Genomic DNA, 17,988 nt, shown 5'->3' on the forward strand with positions numbered 1-17,988 from the left:
ACCAGAAAATAACAGGAAAAAAAAAAAAAAGCAAGAGAGGTAAGCTCACATAAAAGCACAAAGTATCTGTCTTGTTAAGAAATCACTCTTGATGTGAATGAATTGGAAAGAAGTGATAGAGAAATTCTGGTACAGAGGCATATCCTAAAACACTGTGATGGAAAAAGTGTAGTTCAGTCTAAAGGGCATTAGAACTAATTCTGAACATTTTTTTTAGGCTGCATTGTTACAATAGTTCTTGGGTAAAAGTATCCCAGCTCTGCCTAAGTTGGGTGAGAGAGGGTCGGGGCAAAGCAGGAAAGGCCATAGATTATTTTCCAACAAGCATGGTAGCAGTTAGCATTCAGTAGTTGGAACAGCACAACTTGCTCCAGAAAGATAATTCTCCATTGAACAGATGGAAGACCAGGTCTGGCCTACCAGCTGAATCATTCTGATTTACAGGTGTGTTCATTTGACTGGGATCAAGTTATTTTTCTTCATAGAGGCTTGTATGGTGTTAAGTTTTGGATTTGTGATGAAAATAGTGCTGATACACACCAATGTCTAAGTTGTTGCTGAGCAGTGCTTACATAGAGTCAAGGACTCTTCTGCTTATGCTACCCTGCCAGCAAGGAGGCTGGGGGTACACAAGAAGCTAGGAGGAGACACAACCAGGACAGCTGATCTAAACTGTCTAAAGGGCTATTCCTTACCATATGATATCATGCTCAACAATAAAACTGGAGGGAATTAGCCGGGGTGTTACCATTGTTTGGGGCCTGGCTGGTCATCGGTGAGCTGGTGGTGAGCAAATGCATTGTGCATTACTTGTTTTGTTTTTCCCTTTGGTTGGGGGGGTTATTGTTTTTTTGCCCTCCCCCCCCCCAACTGTCTTTATCTCAACCCCACAGGTTTTCTCACTTTTGCCTTTCTGATTCTCTTCCCCGCGTCCAGCTAGCATGAGCAAGAGGCTGTGTGGTGCTTAGCTGCCTACTGGGTTTAAACCACAACAGGTCAGAAGCTAAGCAGATATTCCCACAGAGTAAAAGAAATCAATGCTCACCTTCAGCAAAATAATATCTATCTCTGAATATCTCATACCATTTACCAGCACAGGTATCAGCCTGCAAAGAAATATTGATACATGTCAAAATAATACATAAATAAGGCAAGCTAATTTTCAGTTATCTGGGCCATAATTTTGATTGTAATCATCTCCCCCCCCCCAATTAAAAAAACCACACAAACCACAAACTAAAAAACACAACAAAAGAAAAGAAAAACCCACAACTTCACCCTGATAACAAAAGCTAGTACCTAAACTAAGTTTCACTTCATGAAGTTCATCAAGACTTTGTAATCTGCAGAAGTGTTAATTTCAAGTTACAAGCTTTCTAACTAGAGGCAGACAGGTGGCACAACTGAGTTTTACACTTTAAAAGCAGAATATTTTTCCATAAGATGAAACTTATTCTGAAACACCTTTCAGATATTGTCTAAAGCTTTTCAGTAAGAATTCAAACTTTCATAATATGCTTGATAAATAAGTTGGTTCTCTCCAATAGTACTTGTCACTTTATTTTTGGCTGAGGACCCTATCTCACTACTGAAAGATGGAAGTTTTCACCTTCTGTGATTACTTTGAAGTATCACTCCTTAAGGCAAGTCCCCAACATAGAGATCTTGACTAATCTATATGAGAACTTCACTTAGTTATTAAACTGTTAATAGCTATGAGACTCCAACTGTAAAAAACTGAAAAAGTACCAGGGGGAAAAAAGTCAAATAGTTTACATGAAAAATACATTCACCACAACAAAATCTATAAAAATAAAAATTATGTATTACAAATCAAATCAATCTAATAAAATCACCATGGACTGACCCAGCACCTGTGACAGACTCAATCCCTGTACATTCTGAAACTAAGGAGTAATCAGGCCAGCAATAACATTCACACATTTCAATGGTATGTTACTTTCTGAACTTTTAATGAAAGAATAGTAAGTATTCAGATTAATACCAATTCGCTGGCATTTCTGCAACATACTTCGTGAAGTACGCAGAAGCTATGTATTTTGTAAGAAAGCCTACAGGAGCAAAATGGAACAAGAGATTAGATACCACATAAACAGGTTTTTAGAAGATCTTGTCCCACCCTTAATTTAATATAAAATTTTTTGAGGTTGTCATCAAGTACTGACAGACTTGCAGAGCGCCCTATTCAAACTGGACTCATCAACAAACAAGTTGCTTGCAACAAACATAACATTGAAAGATCATGAGAGAAATTTAACATTACTCATCTGTTTTCCTAGAAATGTAAAAGCTTCTTTAAAAAAAAAATCAACCATAAAGCTCTTGCAATGTCAATGCTCATACAGGTCAGAAGAGGTTAAAATTTCATACTATTCACCTTCTCAGTGTAAATATGATGTGTAGTGGGAAGGGGGGTAAGTAGAATCAAGAATTATACTATCATTCTTTTGTCTTTTGAGCTACAGGAGTAGGAATTAAGTAAAATCATTTTAAAACTTTAAAATCATTTCTCATAACATTATTTTCCGTTTTCAACCCCTACTTTCAGTGCCAAAAAATGTTTTAATCTCAATTCTCTACTTTCTGATTGCTTATAAAAACTGAAATTTTGTCGATTTTTTAAATTGATTCTCATCTAAAATTCTCATTTCTGTCAAAAAGAAAGCATCTTTACTCTCAACATCTTGAGAGTAAGAACAGAATCATAGACAGAACTGCCCTAGTATTTTCAAAAAACTTCCATGCATACATAAAAAAACAGTCTCCATTTACTGGGAACATTGAAGAATCCATTAATTATTACAAAAGACTTTAGTCTGAAACAAGCTACAAACACTGCTGCAGACATGCAGATGTTTAAATCTTAAACATGGATATTCATTCCCATTCAATCTAGGATCTACATTTTGAGGCTTATAATAACTTTTTAGAACCTACAAAACACTATAGGCAATCTGGTCTGAGGAAGTATAAAGGAACACATTATACATGCTTTGTTCAAGTCTAAATTGCAGTGACAATTAATACAAAATTGATTCCTAGATCTAAGTGATCTTATGTCATTTTGTTATGTTCTTTATAAAGATGGGCATGACTATGCACCCAGAAGCATTGCACAGGGATCCCCAAAATGGCAGTCATCAAGATGACATGTTCATGCGTACTGTGTTATGCCAGATATTATAGGCAACGTCACGTGGAGTTGTTTGAGCTTAAACACACATTATATCTTTGTATCCATTTGATGCTTAACAGGCCGTTAAGCCTGAGGTAAAGCACCACAGTGACAGAGTTAGGTTGCTTCTGGAGCTAGCTGGGTAAGAAATTCTCAAAAGTCTTTTCAATGAACTGTGCTACAACCATTTTTACTATGTAGAACTAGCTACAGGAAATTTCTTCTAAACATGCTGCAAGCTAGATACAATCTTTATAAGAGTAACTAGGAACAAGTCAATTGAAGTTTAAAGATGACTATTTCAAAAAAATAACTAAGAGTTGTAATTACTAATACTTACTTAGTAAGATGCCGACATAATACATCTTTACAAATGGGCTGTTCAGCCAAAGTCAGCCAAAACTCACAAGCCTCCAAAGCAACATTTTCATCTTGGTCCTGGGTCCTTTGAAGCATGTACTACACAATATAGAAAGAAATTACTTGTATAAGATAGAAGTTTTAAGTACCCAGAAGCTACCAACATTGCAAACTGTGTTTGCAAAAACAGAGTATGCCACCATAATAATTTTGTTTCTTTGGGGAAAGGGGAAGAAAGAGACTTAAGAGACTACTTAAGGCTATGGTGAGAATAAGCTAAGAGACTTCTTTCTTAATCCTAGATGATTCAGATTCTAAATTCCTTCACTGTTTAAGTGAGAACATTATTACCAAGAAACTATGAATAGAGACCCAAGATAAACAAACAGCAGTTTCCTGTGCATAAGTTTTTGTTTTGTTTTTAAAACCACTCGCCTACCTTTTTACTTTGGAATAAAAGGTGCAACTATACAATTAAGATGGAAATACTTTATATTTCCAGTACCATAAAAAAGCTTCCAAATCAATTAAGTAGAACCTATAACGCGTGGGAGGAAGCAGTCTCACATTTTTCTAGCATGAATGGTAATTCAGAGATTCAGTATAAAATCTTTAAGCTTGCTATTAAAATTGAATCCCCCTTAAACCAAAAATAATCAAATACCTGCATAAACAGAAAGCCTAAGTATACCATTGCAACATCACTTTCTTACACACAACTACCAGAACAATTTAGGGAAGATGCGTGCAACAACCAAAATAGTAATTTCTACATTCTTCCATGCTGGCCCTTATTTCTGAAAGAGTTGGTGGTTCTACTCAGTATAGAAGCCTCATGGAAGTCCATGCAGCTACCTTTCCTCATATATGGATTTAAAACAACAAAAGAAAACCTTCTTCAGTTGCTTCAGAATACTATTTTTCTCTTAAAACTAAATAGAATGGGGTGACCTTTTTTATCCTTATGTATTTCAGGGATGCAGGATTTTCCATGAACACACCCCTTCCTACAGAATTACACTAAATTGCAAGCTTTTCCTAAAGGTTTGCTATTGTGATTAAGAACACACGGTAACAGAAATACTGTTCTGGTCTGAGTTGTTAGCAGATTACAGCTTGGAAAATTGAAAAATGCCCTAATGACCTTCCAATTGCAAACGAGACTTCATTAATGCAACTGAAATTAAGAGATTTGGCATTTTCCCTGAGAGGGCTTAAAAAATCACTATTTTCTTGTATCCAGTTATTTGTCAGGAAGACAAAAACAGAGTAACAAAAAGTAATTTCTGAAGGCACTCCTCACTGTTGTTATTTCCTCTTTAATTATGCATTATATGTATTAATAGTATATGCTCCGTGAAGTTAGATATTAATACATTAAAAAGGCTACTTAAACCCAGTGGTATAAGATAACCATATGCACAGCCTGGAAATCATAGAAAGAACAGTGTACATAGTAACAAAGCAAAATGTGGGAAGGGTATTTAAAGGTTTTTTTTTAATATTATCATGCCAAATTTTAATAAGTACTTCCAATGGTAAGCTATAAAGTTCTACTGACTTCAGGCAATGGAAATAGTTGCTCTGTAACCATAAATTACAAAATAGTATAGGAAGATTATTCAGTACAGTTTTGTATACTCTATAACAAACAGGTTAGTCTTATTAAGTCAAAAAATCAGGAAAAGAATGGCAAGATACACAAAGCATTAAGAACAAATACTTTATGGAGTAACAGACATCTTTATCTGAAGAAAGCAACAGGATGCACACAATCTTATGACTTCAGCAACAAGCTGAGTTTCTGTTATAACTTCATATCATCAATACACCATTCATTACAAGAAATCTCATTATGCACTGTATAATAAAAAGACAGGATTTCTACTGATAAAGACCTTAGGAGCCATGCATTTAGATAAATGTTGTCTGTGAACATACAAGTACAATCTAATAATTGAAATCTGTTAGATCTACTCCTGACATATCCTATTATCATGTTTTCAGACAAAAAACAAACAACAACAAAAACAACAAAACACCCATCTGCTTCTGCTCACCTGGAAGTGATGAACAAGGAGCTCTTGACCAAACTTAAACAGAAAAAGCCTACAGAGAGTGGAAGCAAGGACAGATAGCCTGGGAGGGATACAGAGACATTGTCCGAGCAGCCTGACATCGGGTTAAGAAAGCCAAAGCCGTTTCTTTTAGAATTAAATTTGGCCAGGGACATCAAGGGCAATAAGAAAGGCTTCTATAGGTACATTGGTGATAAAAGGAATACCAGGGAAATTGTGGGCCCTCTCCGGAAGGAAACAGGAGACCTGGTCATGCAGGAGAAGGCTGAGGTACTTAATGACTATTTTGCCTTGGTCTTCACTGACAAGGGCTCCAGCCACATAGCCCAGACCCCAGAACACAAAGGCAGGGACTGGGAGAACTGCCCAGTGTAGGAGAAGATCAAGTTCAAGACCATCTAAGGAACCTGAAGGTGCGCAAGGCCATGGTTCCTAAGGAAACTGGTGGATGAAGTTTCTAAGCCACTGTCCATCATATCTAAGAAGTTGTGTCTGTCTGGTGAAGTTCCCACTGACTAAAAGAGGGGAAACATAACCCCCATTTTTAAAAAGGGAAAAAAGGAAGACCCGGGGAACTACAGGCCAGTCAGTCTCACCTCCGTGCCTGGCAAGATCATGGAGCAGATCCTCCTGGAAGCTGTGTTAAGGCACATGAAAAAAAAGTGATTGGTGACAGCCAACATGGCTTCACCAAGGGCAGATTGTGTCTGACAAATCTGGTGGCCTTCTACAACAGGGTTATAGTATTGGTGGATAGGGATAGTATTGGTGGATAGGAGAAGAGCAACTGACAATCATCTACCTGGAATTATGCAAAGCATGTGACACTGTCCCCCATGATATCCTCATCTATAAATTGGAGAGACATGGATTTGATGGATGGACCACTTGGTGGGTAAGGAATTGGCTGGATGATTGCACTCAAAGAGTTGCAATCAACAGCTCAATGTTCTGGTGGAAATCAGTGACAAGTGGTGTTCTTCATGGGTTGGTATTGGGACCAGTGCTGTTTAACTTCTTTGTTGGTGACATGGACAGAGAAATTGAGTGCGCCCTCAGTAAGCTTGCTTACGACACCAAGCTGTGTGGTACAGTCGACACGCTGGAGGGAAGGCATGCCATCCAGAGGGGCCTTGACAGGCCTGAGAGGTGGGCCTGTGCGAACCTCATGAGGTTCAACAAGTCCAAGTGAAAGGTGCTGCACCTGGGTTGGGGCAATCCCAAGCTCAAATACAGGCTGGGTGGAGAATGGATTGAGAGCAGCCCTAATAAGAAGGACCTAGGGGTGTTGGCTGACAAGAAGCTCAACATGAGCTGGCGATGTGTGCTTGCAGCCCAGAAAGCCAACTGTATCCTGGGCTGCATCAAAAAAAAGCGTGGCCAGCAGGTCGAGGGAGGTGATTCTCCCCCTCTGCTCTGCACTTGTGAGACCCCACCTGGATTGCTGTGTTCAGCTCTGGGGCCCCCAGCACAAGAAGGACATGGAAGTATTAGAACAAGTCCAGATGAGGGCCATGAAGATGATCACAGGGGTTGAGCACCTCTCCTACAAAGACAGATTGAAGGAGTTGAGGTTGTTCAGCCTGGAGAAGAGAAGGCTCCAGGAAGACCTTATAGTGGCCTTCCAGTACCTAAAGGGGGCCTACAAGAAAGCTGGAGAGGGATTCTTTATCAGGGAGTATAGTGATAGGATGAGGGGTAATGGCTTTAGACTAAAAGAGAGTAGATTTAGATTATAGATTATATATAGGTCCAGGTCTGGAGCCCCCAGCACAAAAAGGATGTGGATCTGTTAGAGCGGGTCCAGAGAAGGACCACAAAGATGATCAAGGGGCTCGAGCTCCTCTCCTATGAAGAAAGACTGTGAGGGCTGGGGCTGTTCAGCCTAAAGAAGAAAAGGCTCCAGGGAGACCTCGTTGCAGCTTTTCAGTACTTAAAGGGGACTTTTAAAAAAGATGGAGAGCTACCCTTTGCTCAATCAGATAATGACAGGACAAGAGGAAATGGTTTTAAACTAAAGAGGGGAGATTTAGATTAGAGGTTTGGAGGAAATTCTTCACTTGGAGGGTGGTGAGGCACTGGAACAGGTTGCCCAGAGAGGCTGTGGATGCCCCATCCCTGGAGGTGTCCAAGACCAGGTTAGATGAGGCCCCAGGCAACCTGATCTAGCGGGTGGTGTCTCTGCCTATGGCAGGGGGGTTGGACTTAGATGATCTTTAAGGTCCCTTCCAACCCAAACCATTCTATGATTCTAAGTGCATGCTCAAAAAGCCCATTGATATCCAAACTTAGCCATTCCTGTCTGCTCCAGGAACTTGGCATGAAAGTTAATGCTAAATCTGTTTGCTTCAAAAGCATTATACTCTAAGACCTTCTGTCTTAGAATCTCTACTGGATCATTTATACTCTTAATTCCTTTTAAAAGTGATTCTCTATAAGCATAGGGAACATCATGTGAATACAAGTTTCTCTCTTTTTAAGACTTCCTTCACTTATTCAGAGCAGCCAACATCTGCAGCCATTCAAGCTTCCAAGTGGCAAAAAACTGACTCATTTAAATGCTGAACAATAGTCCCAGTTCTGAGGTATTACATTTGCACATGCAAGTGCGGCACCCAGCACTTAGCCTTGTTGAACTTCGTACAATTGGCCTTGGCCCATCAGTCCAACCTATCCAGATCCCTCTGCAGAGCCTTCCTAGCCTTGAGCAAATCAACACTTGCACCTAACTTGGTGTCATTTGCAAACTTACTGAGTGTGCACTCGATCCCCTTGTCCCGATCATTGATAAAGATACTGAAGAGAAATGTTGCCAATACTGAGCCTTGGGGGACACCACTAGTGACTGGCCTCCAACTGGATTTAACTTCATTCACCATAACTCTTTGGGCCCGGCCACCCAGCCAGTTCTTAATCCAACGAAGCGTACACCCGTCCAGGCCTTGAGCAGCCAGTTTCTTCAGGAGAATGCTGTGGGAAACAGTGTCAGAAGCCTTACTGAAGTCTAGGTAGACCACATCTACAGCCTTTCCCTCGCCAATGAGCGTGTCACCTTGTTGTGGAAGATCAGGTTCGTCAAGCAGGACCTGCCTTTCATAAACCCATGCTAACTGGTCCTGATCACCTGGTTGTCCTGTAAGTGCCACGTAACGGTGCTCAAGATAATCGGCTCCATGAATTTCCCCAGCACCGAGGTCAGACTGACAGACCTGTAGTTTCCCGGATCCTCCTTCTGGCCCTTCTTGTACATGGGCATCACATCTATTAGCCACCAGTCGACTGGGACCTCCCCTGATAGCCAGGACTGCTGATAAATGATGGAAAGCATCTTGGTGAGCACTTCTGCCAGCTTCCTCAGTACCCTCAGGTGGATCCCTTCTGGCCCCATAGACTTGTGCACATCTAAGTGGTTTAGCAGCTCGCTAACCATTTCCCCTTGGATTATAAGGGCTTTATTCAGCTCCCCATCCCTATCTACCAGCTCAACAGGCTGGCTACCCAAAGGACATCTGGTCTTGCTGCTGAAGACTGAGGCAAAGAACGCAATAAGTACCTCAGCCTTTTCCTCATCTCTTGCCACTATGTTTCCCCCCACATCCAATAAAGGATAGAGATTCTACTTAGCCACCCCTTTTCTTGTTTATGTATTTATAAAAAAAAAAAAAATTGTCTTCAACAGCAATAGCCAGATTGAACTCCAGTTGGGCTTTGGCCCTTCTAATTTTGTCCCTGCACAGCCTCACAACACAGCCTCTTTGTATAATCTTCTTGAGTGGCCCGTCCCTTCTTTCAAAGCTCATAAACCCTCTTTTTCTTCCTGAGCTCTAGCCACAGCTCTCTGTTCAGCCAGGCCATTCTTCTTCTACGCTGTCTCGTCTTTTGGCACATGGGAATGGCCTGCTCCTGCACCTTTAGGATTTCCTTCTTGAAGAGTGTCCAGCCTTCTTGGACTCCTCTGCCCTTCAGGACTGCCTTCTAAGGGACTCTGCCAACCAGTCTCTTTAACAGGCCAAAGTTTGCCCTCTGGAAGCCCAGGGTGGCAGTTCTGCTAACCCCCCTCCTTACTTTTCCAAGAATCAAAAACTCTATTAATTCATGATTGTTATTCCCAGACAGCCTCCAACCTTCACATCACCAAGTCCTTCTCTAAGCTTTTGCTTCTCCGAGGAAAAGGTCCAGAAGGGCACCGTCCCTAGTTGGCTCACTCACCACCTGTGTCAGGAAGTTATTTTGCACACACTCTAGAAACCTCCTAGACTGTTTCCTCTCTGCTGTGTTGCATCTCCAGTAGACATCTAGTAATTTGAAGTCCCCCACAAGAACAAAGGCTAGTGATTCCAAGACTTGTCCCAGTTGCTTGTAGAATATTTTGTCTGTCTCTTCAGCCTGGTTAGGTGGTCTGTAACAGATGTCCACCATGACATCTGCCTCACTGGCCTTCCCCCTGATTCTTACCCATAAACATTCTACCCTGTCATTGCCATTATTAATCTAAAGACAATCCAAACACTCCCTAACATACAGGGCTACCCTACGGCCCGTCCTTCCTAGCCTATCCCTTATGAAGAGTTTGTAGCCATCCACTGCAGCACTCCAAACATGCAAGCTGTCTCACCATGTTTCAGTGGGAGCAACTGTCATAGTTTTCCTGCTGCACAATGGCTTCCAGCTCCTCCTGTTTATTGCCCATACTGCGTGCATTGGTGTAGATGCATTTAGGTTGAGCTAGTGATCCTGTCACCTTTTTGGGGGGAGAAGCCTTAAAACCTGCATGACCATTTCTGGGCACTTTTGTGATTTCTAACCCATCAATGTCCCATGTTCCCATGTGCCTTTGCTACCACATGACTCTCCATCCCCTACCTCAACAGGGGCACCAGACCAATGGACCTTGCTAGCACACTGTCCCTTAACCATTGCTATATCACCCCAAGGCTTGTCTCTGTCAAGCCTGGTTTTATCCCTTTCCCCCTTCAAATCTAGTTTAAAGCCCTTTTAATGAGCCCTGCTAAGTCCTGAGCAAAGATCCCTTTCCCCCTTAGACACAGGTGAACCCCATCCATTGTCAGCAGGCCTGGTGTCTTGTAAAATGACCCATGATCAAAAAACCCAAAGTTCTGCCAGTGACACCAGGCTCGGAGCCAGATATTGATTTGCTGCCTCTTCCTGTTCTTTGCCTCATCATTCCCTGCAACTGGAAGGATAGAGGAAAACACCACCTGTGCTCCTGATCCCTTAACTAGTTGTCCCAAGGCCATGAAGTCTCTCTTAATTGTCAACTTGCAAAGCTTCATACCTATTGTGCACAAGCACCTGGGAAGGTGGGGAACTCCCTTAGGGGATGCAACTGCCACACTGGGCAAGGACTTGTTGCCATTGCCCCTTATCCCCTCGGTCAGTGCTTTCAGCTGGGTGGAGAAAAGATAGGGAAACCCCTCTATCAAGCATCCCTTCTGCCTGCTGGGCTTGTCTCAGGAAAGGTAGGGAGCAACTCCGGTAGTCTACCTCCCTCTCAGACACCCTGATACTCCTCAGCCTATTCACCTCTTCCTGGAGTTCTGTCACTAGGTGGAGAATTACCTCAACCTGGGCATACTTCCTACAGATGTGCTCACTCCTGCCATCTTGAACAGGCATAAGAGTAGGGCACATTCTGCAGCCTGACACCTGAGTAGCAGCATGTTCCCCCTGGAGCTCTGTCTGTGAGGCTGCATCACTTGTGGGGGGTGCCAAGCTCCTAGAGGCCTTGTGCCAGGTGGATCCTATTTGCTCCCTGATAAAGCTGGCCAAGCTTCTAGGTTCTCCCACACAAACTGCCGTACCATCCCCTGACTGCCTGTCCTGGTCATTGTGCTTCCTAGGGGCTGCCTTTGTACGGGGCAGGTGTGTGTGTGTGTGGGGGGGGGGAGGGGTGTGCTCCTGGCTCCGCCCAAGCCTCATCAGCTGCTCTCTAGAGGGTTGGCAGCTCCCTCAAAATGCCTCGATGCAGGAAACCCCTTGCACTTCATGATCCCCGACTCAGCTGCAGAATGTGTCTGCCCTGGAAAGTGACTGTTAAAGATGGTTACGAGGGGTTTAAATGTCCTGCCGTTGTTCCTGGCTCTGCCCAAGCCTCATCAGCTGCTCTCGTGAGGACTGACAGTCCTGGCGGCTCCCTCTGCTGCCTCGATGCAGGAAACCCCTTGCATGCTGCGATCCCCCCCTCCGCTGCAGAACACATCTGCCCCGGAGCCCATCACCTCAAGAATGTGATCTTCTCATTTGTAGTCAGGCAATACCTGTCTGCTCCATGGTATAGCTGATCGTGGCCATTTCAAGATCAATTAAATTAATTAAGAATAAACAACTGTCATATGTGTTGGTCTGTCAAACACAATGTCAAGTTGACAATTAGCTATAAAGTTTCACAATCTCAATCTTGAAAGAAAATGAAGAGTAGGCAAATGCAAGAGTAAACATACTTGTTCTGATGAATGCTTTTTATGTTATTATTTCTGCAACCACAAACAGGTTTCAATAATGGGAAAGGAGACTCACCTCAACTATACTAATCATATGAGGAAGAAGGCGATCCATTCGAACTTCCAGCAACATTACCAGAGCATGGCAAACATTTTTGCGTACTTCAGGCTCCTCATCACCAGCCAGTGCAAAAAGATTCTGTTGGAAAGTAATACCAGTTAAAAAGCCCCAATTCATCTAGTTCAATTTGTATTTAAATTGACATTACTGGCAAACTACAGTATGCAAAAATGTACTTCTGTTACCTTCCAACCCCCATACCTCAGAATACCATATTATTTCTTACAAGCATCTGGTTTAGCAAATAACACTTTCAGATTCTCAATTTGTATGGCACGTGACCAAAAAATACTGGTTGACATTAGACACTGGCACAAGAACATTATTTCCTGGACTTCTTTTTTTCCCTAAACATAAAGGAAGTTCTGAAGCCAGAAAACTGCTTCAATACATAACAGCAACAAATCAAATACTCTAGATAATTCCAAATAACAATTTTCTAATCCACGTTCAGTGGTAATATTCAAGACACCCATCATCCAGACAGGCTCAATAATGTAATGATCTCCATACAGAATTCTCCATCACAAAGATAGGATAGACTGCTATCATTACTTTTACACCTTTATGCAACACAAGTTTCCTCTACTTATGAAAAGGAAACATCTTTTAAGATGCTATTTATTTATGCTGGGAGAGTGCATAGACTAATCAACTTGGAGTACAAGCATACACAGTGAACTTCAATCCATAGGGTAGATATAAACCTAAGAACGGGAAGACAGAAATAGGGAGTCTGGGGGCAGTGGTGATTGTAAAACATTATTCAGAGCTCTTGATAAATCAAATATGCAATTTGACTTAACCCACCCCCCAACCAAGAATGCACACCCACCTCAATAAAAGAATCTATGTGCAACATAAGAGCTTGAGTTCTGCTGATGATAAATTGATTGATGCATGCAACAGCATGAGACCTAGAAATGGAAGAGTTAAAATATGCATTTTTCATGACTTAAAAATCTTTTCTGAACTATATATGGACATCAAAAAATTAGGAAGCAAATCACATTGACAAAAAAATCACCAAGAGCCAGGAGGGAACAAATCTACCCATCTAGAGTATTAACAAGGAAAACATTTTAAAGTACAGACTTATACTTTCATACATCATAATACATACATAATTATTATTATGTAAAAATAAAGTAATAGGTAAATCAAAAACAGAGCAGGATGTCAATACCTGGCACATTTGTTCTAAATAATATGTAGATATGTTCTTTCTAAGTACATTATGATTATTGATCTTCTTCAATATTAAAAATTCCATAAAAGTCAACATGGTGAAATGTCAGTATGTCCTTCACCAGGAGCATGGTGAACAGGGTGGGCAAACAGGGCTTGGTGTGTCAGTCACCCAGGTGTGGTGTGGCAGTTTGCGCAGCAGTTCACAGAGGCAGGGCGAGCAGGGAGGTCGAGCAGGGTCAGTCATATCTGTGTTCTGGGAAGGGCCAGAAGAACTGGTGTCCACCCGCCAAATCTGCTGGTCTGCGGCTGAAACCCAGATAGGGGGGCCGCAACCTCCCTGGGCAGATGCCACCACCCAAACAGACCTCCCGGGGATCAAAAGAGAGGCCCAGACCCTCAGTTCTGGGGAGCTCCAGTCTCTGGAGGTCGCCCTAGGGTCTGAAGGCAGTGTCATGGGTGCAAATGTGCCCAGCTGGATGAGCTCTTCAAACAGGTGGCTCAGTTGTGAGAGGAGCTCACCAGGCAGCATAGCATTCAGGAATCTGAGCAGGAGATTGACAAATGGTATTATATGCTGACATGGGCCGAGCAGCAGCCCTGCCTTATGTCCAGGCAAGGGGTAAGGAAACAAGCGTGCAGCCCAAAACAAGCACATTTGAAAGACTCACAGGACGAGGGAGAGTGGACCCTTGTCTCTGATCGGAGACAGAGGAGGAGGAGGAGTCTCTCCCCTGCCCCCGAAGTGCCCCTGCACAATAGATACGAGGTTCTAAGGCAGGAGAGAGGAGACTCCAGGAGAACTGGTAAAGACCTCAGAAAGACCAACCACAGGGAACTCAGAAAGGCCAACCACACAAAGTTGGCTCAGTCTCCCAACTGCATCAAAACCAGTGCCACAAAGAAGGCACGAAGGGTGTTAGTCATTGGAGATTCCTCTCTGAGAGGCACCGAGGCTCCCATTAGCTGTCCGGACAACCTCTCCAGAGAGGTTTGCTGCCTGCCTGGGGCCCGTATTCGTGATATCATGAAGAGGCTACCGAGTCTGGTGGGTTCCAAAGACTACCACCCCTTCCTACTTTTTCAAGTAGGATCAAATGAAGCTGTAACAAGAAAACTCTGAAATATCAAAAAGGATTTTATGTCCCTTGGACAGATGTTGAAGGGATTGGGAGCGCAAGTAGTGTTCTCCTCTGTCCTCCCAGTTGGTGGCTGGGACCCAGGAAGAAGGAGACATGAGCCAAGTGAATGATTGGCTGAGAGGTTGGTGCCGTGCCCCAGGTTTTGGGTTCTATGACCCTGGATGTGCTTTTGAGGGACCGGGCATGCTGACGCCGGATGGGGCGCAGCTGTCCAGGTGGGACAAGAGTGTTCTGGGCAGTAAGCTGGGTGGGCTTATGAGGAGAGCTTTAAAGTAGGTGTGGTGGGAAAAGGGGATGCACCTCTGAGTGAAGTAAGTATACCTGAGAACACTATCACTCTAAGTAACGGCAGGGAAATACTTGTGAACTGTCCCAATGCAATCAGGAAGGGTTCTGGAAACGTGATACGACCGATAGCCCAGCTGAAATGCCTCTATACCCACGCATGCACCATGGGAAACAAGCAAGAGGAACTGGAAACCATGGTGCCATTAGACAAATATGACCTGATTGCTATCACAGAAACGTGATGGGATGGATCACATAACTGGAACATTGGAATAGAGGGCTACAAACTCTTCAGAAGAGAGAGACAGGAAAGGAAGGGAGGGGGTGTTGCCCTCTACATTAGTGAAGGGACTGATTGCGAAGAGTTGCCTCTGAGAAACAGCCACGGACAGGTGGCTTGTGGGTGAGAGTTAAAGACCACACCAATAAAGGACAGCTTGTGGTTGGGGTCTACTACAGGACGCCTGATCAAGGGGAGCCTGTGGATGAGGCATTCCTGCTTCAACTACAAGAAGCATCGCGCTTGCATGCTCTCAACCTGATGGGGGACTTCAACCACCCGAATGTCTGCTGGGAAAACTACACAGCAGGCTGTAAGCAATCCAGAAGATTCCTAGAGTGCGTTGAGGATAACTTCCCGGTCCAGGTATCAGACAAACCAACCAGAGGAGAAGCGTTACTTGACCTGATGCTCACCAATGCGGAAGAGCTCATTAAAGAGGTCAAGACTGGAAGCAGTCTGGGCTACAGTGACTACACCCCGTTTGAGTTTGTGATCTTGAGGAATACGGGCCTGGCAAAGAGGACCCTTTTGCCAGGCCCCTGGCCCCCTGACCCCAAAGTCAGGACCCTGAAATTCTGAAAAGCAAACTTCAAGCTATTTAAAGACGTAGTAGCTGAGATCCCCTGGAACACAGTCCTTAGGGACAAAGGAGCTAAGCAGACCTGGCAACTCTTTAAGGATGATTTCCTTAGAGCTCAAGAACTTTCCATCCCCCTGTGTAAAAAAGCGGGCAGGGAGGGCAGACAACTGGGATGGCTGAGCAAGAACCTGCTGGTCAAACTGAGGCACAAGAAGGAAATAGGCAGTGGAAGCGGGGACACGTGGCCTGGGAAGAGTACAGGGGATGCAGACCGGACTTGTAGGGATGGGATCAGGAAAGCCAAGGCATGGATGGAACTGAGCTTGGCAAGGGATGAAAAGAATAACAGGAAGGGATTCTAGAGGTACATTGCTCAGAAAAGAAAGGCCAAGGAGAGTGTACTTGCTCTGATGAATGAGAAGGCTGAACTGGTAACGACAGACATGGAGAAGGCTGAGGTACTCAACAACTTCTTTGCCTCAGTCTTCACTGATAGCCAGGCTTCCCAAGTCTTTCATTTCCCTCAACCCGTAGATGGAGGCTGAGGGAGCAAAGTCCCACCCATCGTAAGCAAAGAGCAGGTTTGATACCACCTGATGAAACTAAACAAGTACAAATCTATGGGCCCTGCTGACATGCATCCCAGGGTCCTGATGGAATTGGCTGATATAGTCGCCCAGCCACTCTCCATCATATTTGAAGAGTCCTGGCAGTCAGGCGAAGTCCCTGGTGACTGGAAAAAGGGAAACACCACTCTCAGTTTTAAAAAGGGCAGAAAGGAGGACCCGGGGAACTACAGATAGGTGAGCCTCACCTCTGTGCCTGGCAAGATCATGGAACAAATCCTCCTGGAAGCAATGTTGAGGCATACGCAAGACAAAGAGGTGATCTGAGACAGCCAGCATGGCTTCACCAAGGGCAAATCGTGCCTGACCAATCTGGTGGCCTTCAATGATGGAGTGATTTCATCAGTTGACAAAGGAAGACCGAACGATGTCATCTACCAGGACTTCTGCAAGTCCTTTGACACGGTTCCACATGACATCCTGATCTCCAAATTGGAGAGACATGGATTTGACGGGTGGACCATTCAGTGGATAAGGACTTGGCTTGAAGGTCACACCCAGAGAGTGGTGGTCAAGGGCTCTATCTATGTCAAAGTGGAGGCCGGTGACAAGTGGTGTATCTCAGGGGTCTGTCTTTGGAGTAGTACTGTTTAATATCTTCACCAGCGACACAGACAGTGGGATCGAGTGTACCCTCAGCAAATTTGCAGATGACACCAAGCTGAGTGGTACGGTTGATACAATAGAAGGAAGAGATCTCATCCAAAGGGACCTGGACAAGCTGGAGAAGTGGGCCCACATGAACCTAATGAGGTTCAACAAGTCCAAGTGCAAGGTGCTGCACCTGGGCCAGGGCAATCCTGGACATGAGTACAGACGTGGAGAAGAACTCATTGAGACCAGCCCTGTGCAGAGAAGGACTTGGGGGTTCTGGTGGATGAAAAGCTTGACATGAGCCAGCAGTGATCTTGGAGGTCTCTTCCAACCTAGACGATTCTGTGATTCTGTGATTGTGTTCTGATTTAACTCCGCAGACAGCCAAGCACCACACAGACGTTCGCTCACCACGTACACAAGTGGGATAAGGGAGAGAATCGTAAGTGGAAACAAAAAGTAAAAGCTTGTGGGTTGAGTAACAGTTTTGACTGGGTAGCTCTGGCTAGGTTGGCAGATCCCCTAGTGCTTACAAACCAGGTGGCCTTTGCCAAATGTGTATCCCAATTTTTGAATGTCCCAGCACCCATTGCTTTCAGTTTAGCATTTAACAATCCGTTGTATTGCTCAACTTTCCCGAAGGCTGGTGCATGATAGGGGATATGATCTACCCACTCAATACCATGCTCTTTGGCCCAAGTGTCTATAAGGTTGTTTCGGAAATGAGTCCCATTGTCTGACTCAATTCTTTCTGGGGTGCCATGTCGCCATAGGACTTGCTTTTCAAGGCCCAGGATAGTGTTCCGGGCGGTGGCATAGGGCACAGGATATGTTTCCAGCCATCCGGTGGTTGTTTCCACCGTTGTAAGTACTTGGCAAATGCCACCGGGGGTTTGAGGGAGTGTGATGTAATCAATCTGCCAGTCCTCCCATAATTATATTTCAAACACCGTCCTCCGTACCAGAGAGGCTTTCACTGCTTGGCTTGCTTAAGTGCAGCACATGTTTCACAATCATGAATAACCTGTGATATAGTGTCCATGGTCAGGTCCACCCCTTGATCCTGATTCC

General features: G+C 43.9%; 1 protein-coding gene across 1 annotated transcript in view; it reads right to left on the reverse strand.

Moving 5' to 3' along the window:
- The window catches only part of LOC121062917 (transportin-1-like), a 133,704-nt gene that overhangs the window by 24,614 nt on the left and 91,102 nt on the right, over positions 1–17,988 (reverse strand). Inside the window, exons 6-9 of the mRNA XM_040543216.1 lie at positions 13,052–13,133; positions 12,172–12,294; positions 3,537–3,655; positions 1,046–1,106 (exon numbers count right to left, since the gene is read on the reverse strand). Coding sequence (XP_040399150.1) covers positions 1,046–1,106; positions 3,537–3,655; positions 12,172–12,294; positions 13,052–13,133 — 385 coding nt within the window. The remainder of the gene's footprint in view (positions 1–1,045; positions 1,107–3,536; positions 3,656–12,171; positions 12,295–13,051; positions 13,134–17,988) is intronic.

The sequence above is a fragment of the Cygnus olor genome (genome assembly GCF_009769625.2).
Source record: "Cygnus olor isolate bCygOlo1 chromosome W unlocalized genomic scaffold, bCygOlo1.pri.v2 SUPER_W2, whole genome shotgun sequence".
Taxonomy (NCBI): domain Eukaryota; kingdom Metazoa; phylum Chordata; class Aves; order Anseriformes; family Anatidae; genus Cygnus; species Cygnus olor.